The sequence below is a fragment of the Xenopus tropicalis genome, chromosome 1, assembly GCF_000004195.4.
Source record: "Xenopus tropicalis strain Nigerian chromosome 1, UCB_Xtro_10.0, whole genome shotgun sequence".
NCBI lineage: Eukaryota > Metazoa > Chordata > Amphibia > Anura > Pipidae > Xenopus > Xenopus tropicalis.
Window position 1 is genome coordinate 69,778,178 of NC_030677.2, and position 18,808 is coordinate 69,796,985.

The 18,808-nt window shown below is 35.9% G+C and overlaps 1 protein-coding gene across 1 annotated transcript in view; it reads right to left on the reverse strand.

Moving 5' to 3' along the window:
• The window catches only part of ndst4 (N-deacetylase/N-sulfotransferase (heparan glucosaminyl) 4), a 138,439-nt gene that overhangs the window by 20,777 nt on the left and 98,854 nt on the right, over positions 1–18,808 (reverse strand). The window contains exons 7-11 of the mRNA XM_031903014.1: positions 17,406–17,588; positions 15,123–15,219; positions 7,378–7,501; positions 6,595–6,769; positions 1,531–1,701 (exon numbers count right to left, since the gene is read on the reverse strand). Coding sequence (XP_031758874.1) covers positions 1,531–1,701; positions 6,595–6,769; positions 7,378–7,501; positions 15,123–15,219; positions 17,406–17,588 — 750 coding nt within the window. The remainder of the gene's footprint in view (positions 1–1,530; positions 1,702–6,594; positions 6,770–7,377; positions 7,502–15,122; positions 15,220–17,405; positions 17,589–18,808) is intronic.

Below are 18,808 nucleotides of genomic sequence, written 5' to 3' on the forward strand. Positions count from 1 at the left end.
TACATTCAACATATCACTCTACATCACCACATATCACAATATGAAAATGCCATTCGAAATATACAAGGAAAGTGTAATATAAATAAGTCTGAGGCAATACTGTTAACTGCATTCACAATTGTTCTGTGCTCATCTAACTATACGTTTGAGGAACACCCCATTTTCTGAATATTAAGGTTAGAATGAGTGAAAACGCCTTTAAATAACCATACGTATATATTACCAAACATACATGATTTCCACAATCACAGGGTAATCTCACAGTTAAGACTAAAGTGTCATAGCTTCGTAATATCTGTAAGGGATCTGTTGAGCAATACTGTCAATGTTATTTGGAAATAAAGTGTTATTTGCTAATAACTTACAATAAGATAAAGATTTGAAGAGAGAAAAGGAAAGCGGAAGTTGGAGGGTGGAGTCAGTAGTGTGAGAGGTAGGGAAAGTAGTAGAGGAAGAGTTGAATAGGTGAAATTTAGGTTGCTGTGAAGATTGAAATGGTGTAAATAAAAGAAAATCTTGATTAAGACTTGGAACCTTCCATATATTCTATCATCCTTTTACATCTATCCAGTAACACTAACATGTGAATTTTGCTTCATATTATTTCTAATTTGGGACTTTGTTGCAAGGAAATCTGTACATTGGAAAACAGAAATCTAAAATATAAACTTTGATGCTGATCATAATTACCGTCAGAGCACAATATATAAAGAGTAAACCCTCACCCATACTTAATGATCCTAGAGGTGAAGTCAAAGTGTAAATTAGTGATCATAGTGATCATTACTGTGGTCTTTATACATACACATGAAAAAACTTTTACAACAACTTTTGTTGTGGTTTTCATACAGCTATGTATAATTCAATTTATATACGATACACAGTGTTTCTCAGCTCATCTCTTGTTCTGCTCTGGAGATCCTGTTCATTATTTTCAGAATACAAGCTGCATGTGCCTAAAGGTCTCTTTTTATGACATTTCTTCTTTAGAGAACAGTTTGTTTTTTGTTAAGGTAACAATGTACCTTGTATTTAAACAGGCATGTAGGATTCCTTTCCAGATGAAATGGGAAATTTTGCAGGAAATGGGTATGGCATTAGTAACTGCAGATATACAGCACAAGTAGCCTTAAAAGTGAAAAGATTGCTATTGCTATGATCCAGTTATGATCATAATGCCCACTGGGATCAATAGATTGTTTAGATTAAATGGGAACTCCATCCATTTTTTTCCATAACAAATACAATTTTTATTTGTAATGGAAAACAGTATTAATTCCATTTCAGTTATGCTGGGTATGATTCCAGTTCCATCAATACCTTGCATGCATCTTCACATACAAGCTAATCACGTCTGCTGTTTCAGGAGTCATAATTATCAGTGCAATGAATGTAACAGACAAATAGAACTTTTAATGACAATTGCATTTGCAAATAAAACAACTGAAATATTCGGATTGCTGTGTATTGGAAAATTGTTTCCATTATGCCATCGTCCATGCTTAAAATGAAAGGCTGAAAATGTGTTACCTGTGAAGGAGGAAAATAGGCTAGCCATCTCTCTATGTGAGACGCATACCAGCCAGGCACAAGACATCTTCTTTGCAGCATTTGGAGCTCTAAGGGTGCATTCTGATCAGCACTAATCACTTCATAGAAGCTAAATTTTAATGCAGCTGGATCTTTGTGAGATCTCTGATGCTGAAAGAAAGACATTGTCAGTTTAAGTACCTCAAGTTACTCATTTGCATCCATGCATGAACATTAGAGATCCTAAATGTTATTCGCAAATTAAAATGGAAAAAACCCAAAATAATTGGGGTAACTTAACATTTTTAAGAGCAAAGTTGACCTTAAAGGAACAGTAACACTAAAAAAATGAAAGTGTTTTAAAGTAATTAAAAATATAATGTACTGCTCTGCCTGCTGCTCTCTCTCTCTGTCTTCACATCCTGATTCCTTCCTGGTTGCCATGAAGAAGGAAGGAGGAGTGGGTTGACTTTTTCAAACCAGCAGCAGCTCAGGAGCACTAAAACAAAAAATGGCTGGAAGAGAAGTCTTTCCCTACTGTACAGCAAGATTTGCTTTATTTATCCTGCCATGTGTCCTGGTAGTGTTATACATGGAACTAACACTGTATTTATTTATCCTGCCATGTGTCCTGGTAGTGTTATACATGGAACTAGCACTGTATTTATTTATCCTGCCATGTGTCCTGGTAGTGTTATACATGGAACTAACACTGTATTTATTTATATTGCCATGTGTCCTGGTAGTGTTATACATGGAACTAACACTGTATTTATTTATCCTACCATGTGTCCTGGTAGTGTTATACATGGAACTAACACTGTATTTATTTATATTGCCATGTGTCCTGGTAGTGTTATACATGGAACTAACACTGTATTTATTTATATTGCCATGTGTCCTGGTAGTGTTATACATGGAACTAACACTGTATTTATTTATCCTACCATGTGTCCTGGTAGTGTTATACATGGAACTAACACTGTATTTATTTATATTGCCATGTGTCCTGGTAGTGTTATACATGGAACTAACACTGTATTTATTTATCCTACCATGTGTCCTGGTAGTGTTATACATGGAACTAACACTGTATTTATTTATATTGCCATGTGTCCTGGTAGTGTTATACATGGAACTAGCACTGTATTTATTTATCCTGCCATGTGTCCTGGTAGTGTTATACATGGAACTAGCACTGTATTTATTTATCCTGCCATGTGTCCTGGTAGTATTTATACATGGAACTAGCACTGTATTTATCTATTTATCCTGGCATGTGTCCTTGTGGTATTATACATGGCATTGGCACTGTATTTTTCTATTTATCCTGGCATGTGTCCTGGTAGTGTTATACAAGTATTGGACCCCTTATCCAAAAACCCATTATTCATAAAGTTCCGAATTATGGAAAGGCCATCTCCCATAGACCATTTTAATCAAATAATTCACATTTTTAAAAATTATTTAATTTTTCTTTCTAATAATAAAACAGTTCTTTGTATTTGGTCCCAACTAAGATATAATTAAGTCTTACTGGAGCATAAACAACCCTGTTTGGTTTAATTACTGTTTAAATAATTTTATTAGCAGACTCAAGGTAGGAGATCTGAATTATGGAAAGACCCCTTATTCGGAAAATCCCAGGTCCCAAGCATTCTGGATAATGGGTCCCATACCTTTAAATGGAATTGGCCCTGTATTTATTTATCCTGCCATGTGTCCTGGTAGTATCATACATTAATTTGGCACTGTATTTATCTATTTATCTTGCCATGTGTCCTGGTAGTATTATAAATGAAATTGGCACTGTATTTATCCTGCCATGTGTCCTGGTAGTGTTATACATTAAATTGGTTCTGTATTTATCTATTTATCCTGCCATGTGTCCTGGTAGTGTTATACATTAAATTGGTACTATATTTATTTATTCTGCCATGTGTCCTGGTAGAATTATACATAAAATTGGCACTGTATTTATCTATTTATCCAATCATGTGTCCTGGTAGTACTATATATGATATTGGCACTGTATTTATCTATTTATCCTACCATGTGTCCTGGTAGAATTATACATAACATTGGCACTGTATTTATCTGTCATGTGTTCTGGGGCTATAAACTATCACTTTACATTTCATATGCCTTATTGCCATTATGCATGGCAATGGTATTGTGTTTATCCTGCAGTGTATTCAGGTAACATTATTCATGGCATCAAAACTGTATATATTCTACTATATATTTAAAGGTTGATGCACAAGATATTGGCACTGCAATTATGCAGCATTCTGGGGCATTATGCATGACATTTACACTGTTTATTTTACATGGGTGAATCTTCATGCACTTTGACAAAAAAACAAACAGTAGTGGATATCTACTAGCCTCTCCAAACACAATTCATAATTCATTTTCTGCTTATGATTAAGTCAGGCAAATCTGTCAAAATTATTAGCAAGAGCGGATTAGGCACATTTAAACTGCATTCTGGTAATATGAAATTGTCCAGTGATAGCCTGCAGGGGGTTTCAGCTGTACTCTACAGTATGGGTGTGGCCTAGTAAAATGGGTGTGGTGTAACATTTTGTTGCAGTGCACCACCTGTTTCTTTTTGCCCCCCTCCCATCCAAAACCATCTTCTGCTGTCTATGATTACTTTGATACACTTTAATTTTTTTGGTGTTACTGTTTCTTTAATTTTATAACCCAGATTACTATTTTAGCATATTTTAAATTACAAGCCTGGTGTTATACCATCCTGACATCAATTTTTTAAATAATTTAGATGTGCATTAAAGAGGCAAGGTTTTTCTTTTTTTGAACATAAGCTCAATTTATAGTGCTTGTGCTGAACATACTTGTCTATTGTTTTAAGCATAAAAATGTATGGTTTTTATTGTGTCTTGAGCTAAACAGGGAAACTGAAACTGTTCTATGTTTGGTCCTTGCAAGCTAGATTTCTAGTTTACTAGTGCCCAGATAATCCCCCTGGATGGAGATAAACAAATTTGTCCCGTTTTGCTTCACCAACGAATTTGTGAAACAGTGAAATTCACGAAAGGCATTGAAGTCAGTGGGCGTTCTTTTGCATCAACTTTTTCCAAGCCAGGCTACTTCGTTTGTGGCTATTGGAGTATATGAACATTATTTCACGGCAAAACCCGGAAAAAAATTTGCCCATCACTTCCCCTAGATAATGAACTCCTGCTATTAAAAAAGTCACAACAAAGGAAGAAGAGAATAGCCTGTTTTAATCACAAAAAATTATCTACTTTTTGCTATTTGGTGAGCTACACAACCAGCACAAAATATGTTTAGCACAAGCCCTATTTACTGAAATCACATATAACAAGGGGGTATTTTGCCCCTATTATGTAATTCTGGCACTTTCATTTGATTATCTTCTGAATCATTTAAACTACAAAATAAGGGTTTTAGATTTTAGGGGTTTTAGATTTTAGCTAACAATTAGAGGCTTTAAAGCGGTTTAATAATATCTAACCCAGACTAATTGATGACACTTGCTATTTATCAGGACTGAATTCCTGCACACGTGGCCTGGCAAGCCATTCCAACTTTTGCCTTGTCCCCTTCCACACCCTAGGTTGTAAATTAGCTGGCTCAGATGGCTCTAATAGAAGCGGCTTCAACGGGCTCTTAGCTCAGTTCTTGCTGGAAAGTGAAGCATATTCCCTATTTCTGCTTCACAGGAAAGTATAGCTAATTCCTGTATCTGCTCACAGCTGGTGGTCCAGATTCAGCTCAGCCAGGCAGAAGCTACAAAGCTATTAAAGGATACATATCATATAAATATTAAGAATGTACCAGTGCATTATACTCCTCTAAATATAGAAGGATTGTGCTCAAAAAGTTGTGTTTCAGACTGATTTATTGAGAAATTCCACCAAAAACCCACTAGTCCCACCCATCTATTCCACTTCCTGCTGGCTGAATTCTCTGGATGTGCAGGGGAGCGGGCGACACTCAGTACACTGCACTGTACTAGGAACCAATCAGCAGCTAGGCTGACCTGATAGGGAACTGAATCCTGTCTTTGCTTGTGTGAGTGCAAGGATGAGATTGGCTCTCCCCCTCCTACTGTGCTTCTGGCAGGGACTGTTAGGACACGCCCACCCTTCATTTGAAACACAGACAGAGACCTGATAGGATCTATACCGAGCTTCAATAAAGGGGCCATTTTTACAGACTGTATTCAATTTTAGCCCAAAATGAAACCTGCACCATATATTATTCATAATTGCCTACAAAATTAGGTTTTTTTTTTCCATTTATCCAATATGTCTCCTTTAAACCCCCATCTGCCTGCACTCTTAGTTCTGACAGCCACTTACTAGCTGGGTGGTGCAGTTCCATTTGACAGCTAGCTTTCAATTAATATTTAGACTTGCCTCTCTCTAGCTAAATGCTAACTTCCACCCGATTCATTAGCTTGTTCTCACTTTATTTCTAGTATCCCTAACCATGGGATCTTAAATCATCCCTAACAGTGTGACAGCGTTTTCTCACTTTTGCCAAGGATTAAACATTTGAATCCGGAAATGATTATGTTACACCTCTGTTCTTTTTAAACTAATGCTAATTTATTTCCCCATGCAATTGTTATTCTTGAAACATACAGATTTAAAGCGATTGGTCTACCAAGCTTGAGTTTTTTTTTTTTATATATTTAATAGTAGCTTTTAATTATTCCTATAATAATATATATTGTAACTGGAACAAATTACATATGCTTCTGTAACTGTAAGACAAGAAAAAAAAGTAAAACTTCCTTAATACTTGGGCCACTTAATAGTTTTCAACTGGCTTTATTATTATTATTATTATTATTATTATTATTATTAATTGTATGTATGCAATTTATTGGAGAAATGTCTTTTGTATTGCTGTAGAATAATTATTGTAGCAGAAGAACAACACTCCTTTGCATATAATAGTGTGTGATTATTTTTGGCCTTTAATACATATAACATTATGAAGCATTTCAGGCTCAAGCTGATTACATTTTTTTCATTTCTGGCCTTGTCTGGGAATAAAAGATACCTGGTACCAGGAATATGCCCGATCAGATGGATCAATCAGAATGGTGATAAGTTTAGCTTTTGGAAGCAGTGCTGCAGCCCTCTTGGGAACTTCCTCTGAATGGAAATAATTTGCACTCTTCTCAAACAGGAAGTCTGATGTTGTGTTTGATGGATAAGGAAAAGAATCCATGTACCTTGGTGTAAAAGAGGAAAACTGAAATAGTACATTTACTCTATGGTATTATTCCAGCAGTCTGAAATTCTTGTTATGTGTAAATTCAATGTTTTGAAATGTTTATATTCAAAGGGGCAATATAAATACTATTCAGTAAATACAATGGGGCTGTAAATGTATTCTTCCCTTATTTATAAATCTGTTCAGCCCAGTAAATCCAAACTGCTACAACGATTTTTTTCCAGATAAGGGATCTTCCTGTAATTCACAGAAAGTCTACTAAAAATAACTTAATCATTAAATAAACCCAGAAAGATTATTTTGCCTCCAATAAGGATTAATTGTGTTTTGGGATCAAGTACAAGGTACTGCTTTATTATTACAGAGGAAAAGGGTAATCATTTAAATTACGTTATTATAATGACGTCTATGGGAGATGGTCTTCCCCTAATTCTGAGTTTTCTGGACAACGGGTTACTTGATAACAGATCCTATACCCATATAAGCTATCAGTTATTTATAATTTGTAGTTAAAACAAAAGGGAAAATGGCAAGTAAAATAGTATTAAAATCTGTAAAATAAAATAACAAATGTGACTGGGCTAAACATGACCATTTTTATCTTACCAGTCGATTCCCTTGTGATAGTTGTTTCCACTGAAGAACTGCACTTCCTCAAATGTCTTTGGATTAGCAAAATTGCTTATAATATTAGGATGCATTAGTAGAAAGAGATAAAGTGCTGTTGTGCCTACAACAATACAGATGACAGAAAGAAAACAACACAAATAAACACTAATGCAATGTTGTCATTTGGTGATTTACCTATTGTATTCCATTCTCACGGAAAAAGCTAGTCAATCAAAGTGGCACCATGTAATATACATTCCATTACATTTTCCTACTATCATAATGCAATAAGTTTTAAGAGACAAAATAATATAAGCACCTAAGAATGATAGAATTCACGTGGGTTTTTATATCTAGACTTGGGATTTTTTGGATAAAGTGTCTTATAATACTTAAATAGATTTAACCTTGAAGTTTTGTTAGGTTAGTTTATATCCTTTACAAGGATTGTCTCATTTCAGAATTGTATGCAAGAGTTGTTTATTTGGGTTGTTTATTTAATCAGTGCAATATGGGGAAGGGGATTTGCCAGTGTTCATAACACTCTGGATAACATGTTTATGGATAAAACTTAAAAGTGATAGCGGAGCACTGGATTGATTCGATTATTAAAAACATCATATCAAAGCGTCCTCATATCAAAGAGGCCTCTAGGTAAATTGGGCAATTAAGCTTACAAATGACTTCATCAGTTTAGCATGAATTTCATGTACCAGGAAAAAAATATATCTGGAAATGTATTAGCTAGAATACTTGTACTTATATTTGTGTTTTCAATAAGCTTATAATAAATATTCTGGTAGTCAAGCAAAGTTTTTGAAAACTTCGCAACATAGCAAGATTTCATTTCCATCAATTTTAAAAGGAGAGAATTAGTCATAGAGTGTAGAGATGTAGCGAACTGTTCGCCGGCGAACTAATTCGTTCTAACAAGTTTGCGAACTTTTAGCGATGTTCGCAATTTTGAGTTCGCCTTAGCAGGAGCCAAATTTTGACCTCTCACCCCAGAGCCAGCAGATTCATGGCAGCCAATCAGGCAGCTCTCCCTCCTGGACCACCCCCTCCCCCCTGGACCACTCCCTTCCATATATAAACCGAAGCCCAGCAGCCATTTTACATTCTGCCTGTGTGTGCTTGATGAGTTAGCATAGGGAGAGAGCTGTGCAGGGATTTGAGGGAGAGTTTAGGTAGCTTTGCTGACTAGTAATCTACTTTCTACTGCTCTGTATTAGCATAGGGAGAGAGCTGTGCAGGGATTTGAGGGACAGTTTAGGTAGCTTTGCTGACTAGTAATCTACTTTCTACTGCTCTGTATGTAGCTGCTGTGGGCAGCTGTCCTGCTGATCTCATCTGCTGTAACCCAATAGTCCTTGTAAGGACTGCTTTTATTTTCTGATTACTGTTACTCTAGTCCTCTTGTCATTGTGTACTGCAGCTCTGTCTGTGTGTGTTGGAGACAGGTGTGCTGCTCATAGTAGTGCACCAGCACCAACCACACATTCACATAATTTTTTTTTATTTGTGTTTTTTTACTTTGCTACTGTAATTTATAGAGCCCAGTGCTATTAGTCTAGCTGTGTTGGGGACTGGTGTGCTGTTCCTATTAGTTCACCACCAGCACCAACCAGAGATCACTTTTTTTTAAAATTATTATTATTTATTTATTTATTTTATTTATTTATCTTACTGTTCTTTAACGTGCCCAGTGCGGTTTGCTGTTGTGCATAGTAGTGCACCAAACACGTTACACATAGTAGTGACATTGCATTGCAATAAAATCACAAAAATTACATTTTTCCACCAGCAATACTATATTCCGTATCCACTACTGTATACGTTGCCATTGCGGGCCTTGTTGCCCAGTGTCTTCAACCAAGTGCCACCTAGCTGTGTGTGCTTTTTCACATTCCATCTAAAAATAACAATAATAATTTTGTGTCCAGAAACATCACCCAAGTTGCTGTTGTTGTTGTTGTTTTGTAAAAATAAAAAAAATGCCAGGCAAAGGCAGGCCGCCACTCAGAGGCACTAGGGGCCGTGCAGCTATGATATCCTGTGGCCCTATGAAATCGCCCAGTGTTCCGAAGGCACGTACCCTGAACTCCAAAAATGCTGGAGAGGTAGTTGACTGGCTTACACAGCACACCCCGTCCTGGAGGTGACAAGCAACAAGTAAAAACTATTATTCGCTCACTTGACAGTATCATTAAAGCTCTTTGTGTTTTTTTGCATTGCAGTAAATGTGGCGTTTTGTCTTTGCGTGTGAACCGGCTGTAACCTTTACACGACTTGATTGGCATGTAGACGCCAGACGTTTTAAAGCAGTTTATTACACAAGTTTAGAAATGTAGTGTGATTTGTGCCCTTTACAGCACAATACGCAATGCTGTGTCAACAACTTATTTTTCAGAGAAATTTTTGCCCTTGATCCCCATCCTGCATGCCACTGTCCAGGTCGTGGCACCCTTTAAACAACTTTAAAATCAGTTTTCTGGCCAGAAATGGCTTTTCTAGGTTTTAAAGTTCACCTTCTCATTGAAGTCTATGGGGTTCGCAAAGTTCGCAAAAGTTTGCACTTTTTGGCAGAAGTTCGCGAACGGGTTCGCAAACTTTTTTTGTGAGGTTCGCTACACTCTAATAGAGTGTCTGCTTGCAACTATAATGCAACTATAGGATCTATTATTCAAAATGCTTTGAACCTGATGTTTTCTGGATAAGGGATATTTCCATAATTTGGATCACTACACCTAGTTTGTAAAATATTATTTAAATATTAAATAAATCCAATAGGATTGTTTGCCACCAATATAGATTCATGCAGTTTATTTACCATCAATTACATGGTACTGTTATTACTACAGAGCAAAAGGAAATCAATTAAAAATTAGAATTATTTGCTAAAATGAGCTCTATGGGAAAAGGACCTGCTGTAATTCAAAGCTTTTGGTTTTTGGGTAAGGGATCCCATATCTTTTTAATCTTAAATACTACCAATAAAACCTTTACAAAGCATTTGTGAAACAGAATAATGACATAATAACATGACATTCAGTTATTATTAAGTGTGATAATTTGTTTTAATTAAAAAAGTGCATTCTTTGCACAAATTGTGTGCATGATTATGTGGTGTGAACATATTAATCCTACAGGGAAAAGAGCAGCTGAGATGTGTCATTATGTCCTCTGTGATTCATTAGCAGTTTTTCAGACAACTTGTTTTTCCCACTCAAACACGCTTTTTAGTCTTTCTAATTACACTTTCTTTTATTTCTTTACTTTAGATAAAAAGTATAAAGAGATATTATTTGGAGTTCATTAACTGTGTGTAACCAAAGGATAATAAAAACATATATAACATATAAAAAGAACATATGGTAAGATAATTCCTTTTTAGGGCTAATAACACCAATATCCTGTTCCTTAGCAACTTAGCAGAGGTCTTTATTCTTTTATGGTTTTTGAATTATTTGCCTTTCTTTTCTGCCTCTTTCCAGCTTTCTAAGCAGGGTCACTTGGTGACAAAAAGAAGTAATGCTCTTTGAGACGATAATTTTATTTTTGTTGCTACCTTTTATTACTAATCTTTCTATAAAGGTCCTCTCCTGTTCATATTCCAGTCGCTTAAACCACTGCCTTGTTGCTAGGGTAATTGGACCTAAATTTCTAAATTCTAGAGGTAATGAATACAAAGCTGAATAATTAAAAAAAAAAATTGTTAATAAAAAAATGAAGGCCAGATAAAAAGTTGTCTCAGATTACCAATGTCTACATTATACTAAAATGTAATTTAAGGGTGAACTACCCCTGCAAGCATTCAGATTTGGTCTGGTTAAGCACTAATATTTTAGCCAAATCCTAACATTGCAAAAAGAATGTGCTGAGATTTGGCCAAATGCTAAACTAAATCGGGATTCAGTGCATCTCTAGTTCTTTATAATCTTCTTCTACTGAAAGTTGCTGAAGAATTTTCATTATGCCTCTGACAATTTCAAACATTGGAAAGACTCATGTAGCAGATATGTGCTTTTTGTATTGTTGTTTTATAAGCTCAATATCGTTTCAGATTAAGTTAATAGCACCAGGAAGTATATTTAACCTCCTTTTTTGGACTATGGACATACTTCATATCCTAGCAATAAGAAATTTTACTGTGCATTTTTCAATAATGCACTTTGCTGGCAATTTAAAACATTTCTAAGAGTATTTATAGCTTTAATTCAAATTATGCAAATCATAATTGCAATTTCTTTTAGTCAAAATGCTGGGCTGTCTTGCAGATGAATGAAATGACATATGAAAAACAACTGACGCATTCAGTCTTTTGTGAGGTCCTAAAAGGACTTTAAAATATCTTGTTGCAGCTGCCAAATGTTCCTTTGCTTTGTTTTTAATGGACACTCTCTGATAAAACCATGCAATTATAGGTTCTATGCAGAAATAAACATTCATTATCACTAAATTGTGAAAATTTATATGCGGGTTTTGAAATAAGAGATACGGATTTTATGAAGCAGTTAAGAAGGAGAGATATCGGGTTCTTGGATACTATTACGCTTAGTGCATAGTAAAAGATTTACTGTTATTACATTTTGAATGTAGAATAGGAATATTTTTTCATGCGACTTCGATTAATGGTTGATCTTTAAACTGAAGATTCACAGCAAATTATTTAATAAAAAACGGTGTGGTGAAACTTTTGTGTTGAGGCTTAATCTTCTAACATACCCTCCTTATGGCTGCCCTGCTGTAATCATTATGGGATTATGTGCGCGTATTGATTTTCCTTTAAGCTTTCAACCTTCTCATCTCTTTTATATACTAAAAGAAAAGGTGTAAATATATATACTGTATATACTCGAGTATAAGCCTAGTTTTTCAGCACCCAAAATGTTCTGAAAAAGTCACCCTCGGCTAATACACAAGTCGGGTGCTATGGGTCCCTCCAGACTAGCACCCTCTGTCCTTTGTGTGCAAATTAGGCCACCTGCAACCAGACCCTCCAGCTCCCTGGCCCACTCCCAGTTGCAATACTTATTCCCCCTTACGTGTTCTCCGGGACTGGGTCTGCTGCCAGTTTGCCAATGCGCAATGAGCGTGGGGTAGTACTCATATTGTTTTTGTTGACCCTCTTCTCCACTTACAGAGCTAGTTTATGGTTTTTCTTTTAAATAAATATTTTAAAAACATACCACTGATGCCTCAATTTATGTAATTTACTGGTTTTTATATTGATTATTGAAACTTAGCAGTAGCGGCTGCATTTCCCACACTCGGCTTATACTCGAGTTAATAAGTTTTTCCAGTTTTGTTAAATTAGATACCTCGGCTTATATTCAGATCGGCTTATACTCGAGTATATACGGTATATATATATATATATATATATATATATATATTATACAGTTGTATGTATATATATTATTTATTTGCAAACCTTACAACAGATCATTCCCTGTGTTGTGTTTTATGTATATACACAAGTAGTATGAATATCATGTAAATTATATTGCTACATATGCTGCTTAGTGATGTCATCAGTTATATTTATTGTTTAGTGGTGTCATTTCTGTCATATGACTTATTGAAACGTGTATATTATAATAAATAGTGTACCCTGAGTTGTAAAATATGAGGATAATAGAAGTCACATCTGAGTTCCATGACCTGTATAACAGCAGTCTCCTCATCATGGGCGGGGTACATTATTCAGTGTGTATATATATATATATATTGGTGAGTTTAAGCTGCTTGATCAAAAGGTCATCCTTTCTACAATTCCATCATATGTATACATGTTATTACCAACCCTAGCAGGTCTGTAGCCTGCCTCCATGAAGTATCTCCTTTACCTTGACCCCAGCTATTTTGTTGCACAGAATAGGAACAGCCAGTAAAGTATCCCCTACAAAAACTCCACGCACTTCTTTGTCTTTAATTAACCCAAGCTTCTTTCTCACCGCACAATTTAATATGTATAAGTAGGACAACATCAAGAATTAAATTCTATTCACTGAACAAATATAGTAAAGTGTACAGTATCACAGGTATGGGATCCATTATCTGGAAACCTGCTATCCAGGAAGCTCCTTATTAGGATAAGGCCATCTCTCATAGACCCCATTTTAATAGAAAAATTCAGATTTTTAAAAGTGATTTCCCTTTTTTTTGTATTAATAAAACAGTATCTTGTACAGGCATAGGACCCGTTATCCAGAATGCTCGGGACCAAGGTTTTTTTTCCGTATTTTGGATCTCTATACCTTAAGGGGCACATTCATCAAAGTACGACAGGTCCGAAAACTAAAAAAATTTTAATTTTTTTTAACGGTTACAACTTTTGCGTATTTTCTTCGACTTTTACGTACATTTGCGACAAAAAGCGCAACAAAATCATATTGTCTTAAGGCACGGAGATCCAAATTACAGGGGTCTTCCCTTATCTGGAAAGCCCCAGGTCCTGAGCATTCTGGATATTATGTCCCACACCTGATGGGAATACTGTTCATTTATACATCATAGACAAAAAAATTTAAACAAAACCACAGAGGGCTTTGTTGTGTTGACTTTTCTCAGATATTATGATGGAGAACTACAAATACAGATTGCATGTACGCTATAACTACTTTGTGTGTATATTTATTGCAGTGTACTTCCAGGAACAAAAATGCATAATTACATAATAATCACAGGACAAAATAGTGGGTGCTCATTTGTGCAAATGAAAAGAACAAATCAGCCACTACAGTCCAAGCAGACAAATACACTGCAGTATTAAAGAGGATTTGAAATTCAAAGAAAATATTTTTACAAGTACTGGCGAAGGAAAAAGGGAATGTAAATGCAATGACTTTTTAATGATAAATTTATGTCAAATTACATGTAAGGGAATGTAAAAAAGGATGTGAACAGTATTCACTTTGTACATAGTACCTCAAACATAACATGTCTGCCGCTCACTGGAACTGGAAACAACTGACCAGTACCAGCATACCTCCCAATTACTGATGATAATGGATTTGGAGTGAGAAAAAAACGCCCATTGACAAAAATGTCGCCTACACAAAAAAGTTGCCACAAAAAAAAACCGCCCATTGACTCATTGACTTTAATGCATTTGGAGTAAGAAGAAATGAGCATTGACTTTAATCCATTTTGAGTAAGAAAATAAAAGTTGCATGTAAAAAAAGTTGCTTATTTTTCTACGTTTAGCAAATTTTTCAGCAGTTTCACAATTTTTTTCAGCATGGCGAAACTGGACAGATTCGCTCATCACTGCTCCTGATGATCCTGATTTATATGGGACAATGTTGAATATGAAAAGCAGGTGGGGTTTTCAATAGATCAGCTTTCTGATGTGTCTGGGCATAATTGGGTGGGCACTCTTCAACACAAAAACCCCTTGTGTGCCAACAGTCTTACATAATATATTTAGGAACTTTAATATTGTCAGGGTTATTGTCCCTAGAGCTTGCCATTAGTAATGTCTATTGGTTATAAATATATGATATTTGTTCTGATACAGCAGATAAAATATTTAATAACTATGAATTTAAAGTCATATTTTGGTGTTTCATTTGCTTGATGTCAGTTAACAGAGTTGCCCTTTTCTTATAAGTAATATGAGCCAGATGTATACACATGAGATGACGTTCCATATGTATCTTTATACTGATAAGTTTAATAAGTATGTGGTTATCAGCTTTCACCAAAAGTATACAGATTTACATAATAAACTTGCTTACCTGTCTTTTGAGGTCCAATTACAAGAAATTTTGGTAGACGCTCACATGTTTTATCTCGAGACCAAATGTCTCTATGTCTTCTGTCATCACATGGGTTCTGTAGGAACATAGTAAACTTTTTTATGTTACACATAAGCATGGATATAGATATGTAAATATTGTTTCCTGCTAATGGCAAGTGTTTATCCTTCCAAACAATTTTTGTTTTTAAAAAAACCCAAATAAGTGGTGATGAATGAAATTTTTTAGACAGGCATGGCTTTGCAGCAAAATTCTGTTTCATCATGCTTCATTGGCTTTAATGTATTTTGCCCAAAAAAACACAGTGAAAAGCACCCATTGACTTCAAAGCATTTTGTGCTGAAAAAAAGTAACAAACGTCCATTGACTCAATGCGTTTTAGTGCCATTTTACAATTTTTGGGGAGTTTCCTTGTAATGAAATGACATGGTTCCAATATTGTATATTATGGAATGTGAAGCAAGATGTAAGCCATAAGCTTAAGTCTGTTACATGACAAAGCCACATTTTTTAAGGTGTCTTTTTCTATTGCAATAATCTGAATCTGTCCCTTTTTCGCTTTGCCAAAAGATCTGCAAAACAATGCAAAGTCTATGAGAGTTTTTTCATGGCTATTTTTATAGTAAAATACATTTAAGCGAATTGGTGTTTTTCATCTTTTCTGTTGTGTTTTTTTTCCCCATGTTTTCTTTGTGCAGCTAAAATTTTGCTGCAGTTTCGCGAAAAGATTTGCTGAGAAATGTTGAATTTCGCTACAAATCCATGCTTAGTGAAAGATTTAGCTCATCACTCATGTACTCATCTAGCAGGATGTCTTGATTTTGATTTTTTTGTGCAGTTTTAGATACCATATCTTTTAAAATAATAAATTATTCTTGTATAAGTTAAGATATTAATTTTTCCACTGAATTTTTCATGATAAGGTCGCAGCCTGGCAGCCCAATAGCCATTAAGCCATTTGTGTCTCATTAAAGCCATAATAGATTCCTGATTCAGAAGTACAGTATAATGGTAAAACAGGATAATATTCTGCCAAATGTCATAAAAAATGTAAAGATATTAATAATTGTTCTGGTTGTGCCATGCTGTTTGCAAATAGGGTTACAACTACCCTAAGAAATAAAAAAGCCTGTATCAGTTATCTTTTATATCATATAATCATGAATTAGAAGACGGAATAGGCATAGGATCTTTTATCTGGAAAGCTTGAGACCTGAGGTTTTCCAGGTAAGGGATCTTTTCATAATTTGGATCACCATACCTTAAGTATCTTTTAAACATTGACTAAACCCAATAAGACTGTTTTGCTACCAATATAGAGTCATCCAGCTTAGTTGGAATAAAGTCATAGGTACTGTTTCACTATCACTGAGAAAACAACAATTTAACAACTTTTAACAAAAGTTAAGTTTTTGCTTAAAATGGTCTTTCCATACTTTGGAGCTTTCTGGGTATGGGTTTCTGGATAAGGAATCCCACAATGTACAAGAAATTGCTGTAGTACTTTACTCAATTATAATACTGATAAGGTTGATGTTGGACTTAACAGTGCAGTAGGCGGGGCTGCTCCTGCCATGAGGCAAGATGAGAACCTTGGTGCCGGCACATTGTTGCGCCCTGGGCAGGTTCCTCTTCTGCCTACCCCTAGTTCAAGCCCTGCAAGTTAACCAGCAAAGTGCTTGCCGGTAAAAAAATGTTCTGCCTCTGGCTTGCCCAAATTCTGCCCATACTCTGCCTCCATCCTGCCCCACTCCCCTTCACCTCACCCGTTACCTCTTTTCTTGACTAGTTTAGAAGCTCTGCCCCCCTCAGCGTCATAGCCCTGCCCTTACACATCATAGCCCCTCCTATTTTGCTCACGACATTGGCTGCTAAGGGGCCATGAATTAGGTGGCAACCCTAGTCTCAAGTGGTACTGAGTGGTCAGTTACCAGGGGAGGCAAAAAGCTGCCTATGGTAACTTTAAGAGCCATTTTTTTATTTTTCATAATGGAAAATTTTCTCTGCTAGTACAGAGAGTGCAAGAGTGATTCAGTCACCCCTGTACCCGCTTTGATGCTGAAGAGGTAAGCACGGAGTAGGTGAGGGGGGAAGCGGCAGCAGCCCCAGAAACACAGCTGGCAGTAGGAGAGTGCCAGATACTAATTCACTAGCTTAAATTCTACTTAAATGGTAAGGAACAAAACTATCCTTGGGAACTACTTATTCAGTGTTCACTATGTAAATAACTAAAAAGTGCTTCAGGTAAAATGTTTTCAGTACCTGCCATAATGGATCCCTTTGTTCTTGGAAAAGGTCAAAATATTTATGAGCCAGCTGTATCGGAGGGAGAGTCTGCAGTTTCAGATTGGTCCAAGTTTGTACAAAATTGACAAGGTTAACAAAAGTGTACAAGCCAAGACGGTCATTCCCATAATTAGACAAATGTGTCATGAAGATGCTGATCTGCAAAAGATTCAGAATGTTCCATTAGATGCAACACATTCAGTTTACTAAATATATAGCATTCGGTCAGTAGATGGCAGTGCCTGACTTTAGGAAAAAAGAAAACCTTTCAATAAATCCATTATTGTTCATGGTCACAATTCTTATTTTTTTGCATTCTTCTCGTAAGCCTTTTAATGAATTTCTGCCATGGAATATAAGGGGTAAAATACTATTTAAACAACTATTAAAATGTTATCTGGCATACTTACAATAATTTTTTTAACAGTTTTTGTTACAGTGACATCAATGATTTTAACCATCTGCAAACAAATGACCCATAACCCCTACCCCCATGAAAATCTGGGTGCATGGGTGCATAGTTCAAATGAAAAGGAACAAATAGATGTAAAAGAAGTGAATTAATATGTATTAGGGGCCAGGATATACACTGCTGGGCAAGTTCTGCAACAGAGCAACATCCTTTGCATTAGAAGTGCATTAGAACTTATTTACAAGAGCAAATGCAGGGTGCATTTTCTTTTGATAATTTCAGTGTAACTGTAACGTGTAGATATGCCTCACACAATTAAGGGCGATTAATTAAATGAAAGCAATTTTATGTGTGCTTCAACATGAATCAAAAGCAATTGTGCTAAAAATCAGTATTCAGATAATTTTTCCGTTGGGTGCGCACTCCAAACACAAGTGGAGGTGGTTAAAGGAGACATATTGGATAAATGGAAAAAAAAATATTTTGTAGGCAATTATGAATAATATATGGTGCTGGTTTCACTTTGGGCTAAAAATGAATCCTATCTCTAAAAATGGCCCTATAGATCCTATCAGTTCTCCGTCCCTATTTCAAATGAAGGGTGGGCATGTCCTAATGGTCCCTGCTAGAAACACAGCAGGAAGGGGATAGCCAATCACAGCCTTGCACTCACACAGACAAAGACAGGCTTCAGCTCCCTATCAGGTCAGCCTAGCTGCTGATTGGTTCCTATTCTACAGAGCAGTGTACTGAGAGCCGCCGGCCCCCTGCACATTCAGAGAATTCAGCCAGCAGCAAGTGGAACAGATGGGCGGGCCTAGTGTGGTTTTGGTGCCACAATCCTTTTTTATTTAGAGGAGTATAATTCACTGGTACATTCTTAATTTGTATATGATATGTCTCCTTTAAGAAACAAAACTTTATTTCACATCAATCCTATTTGGATGTCATAATTTACACCTCTCAG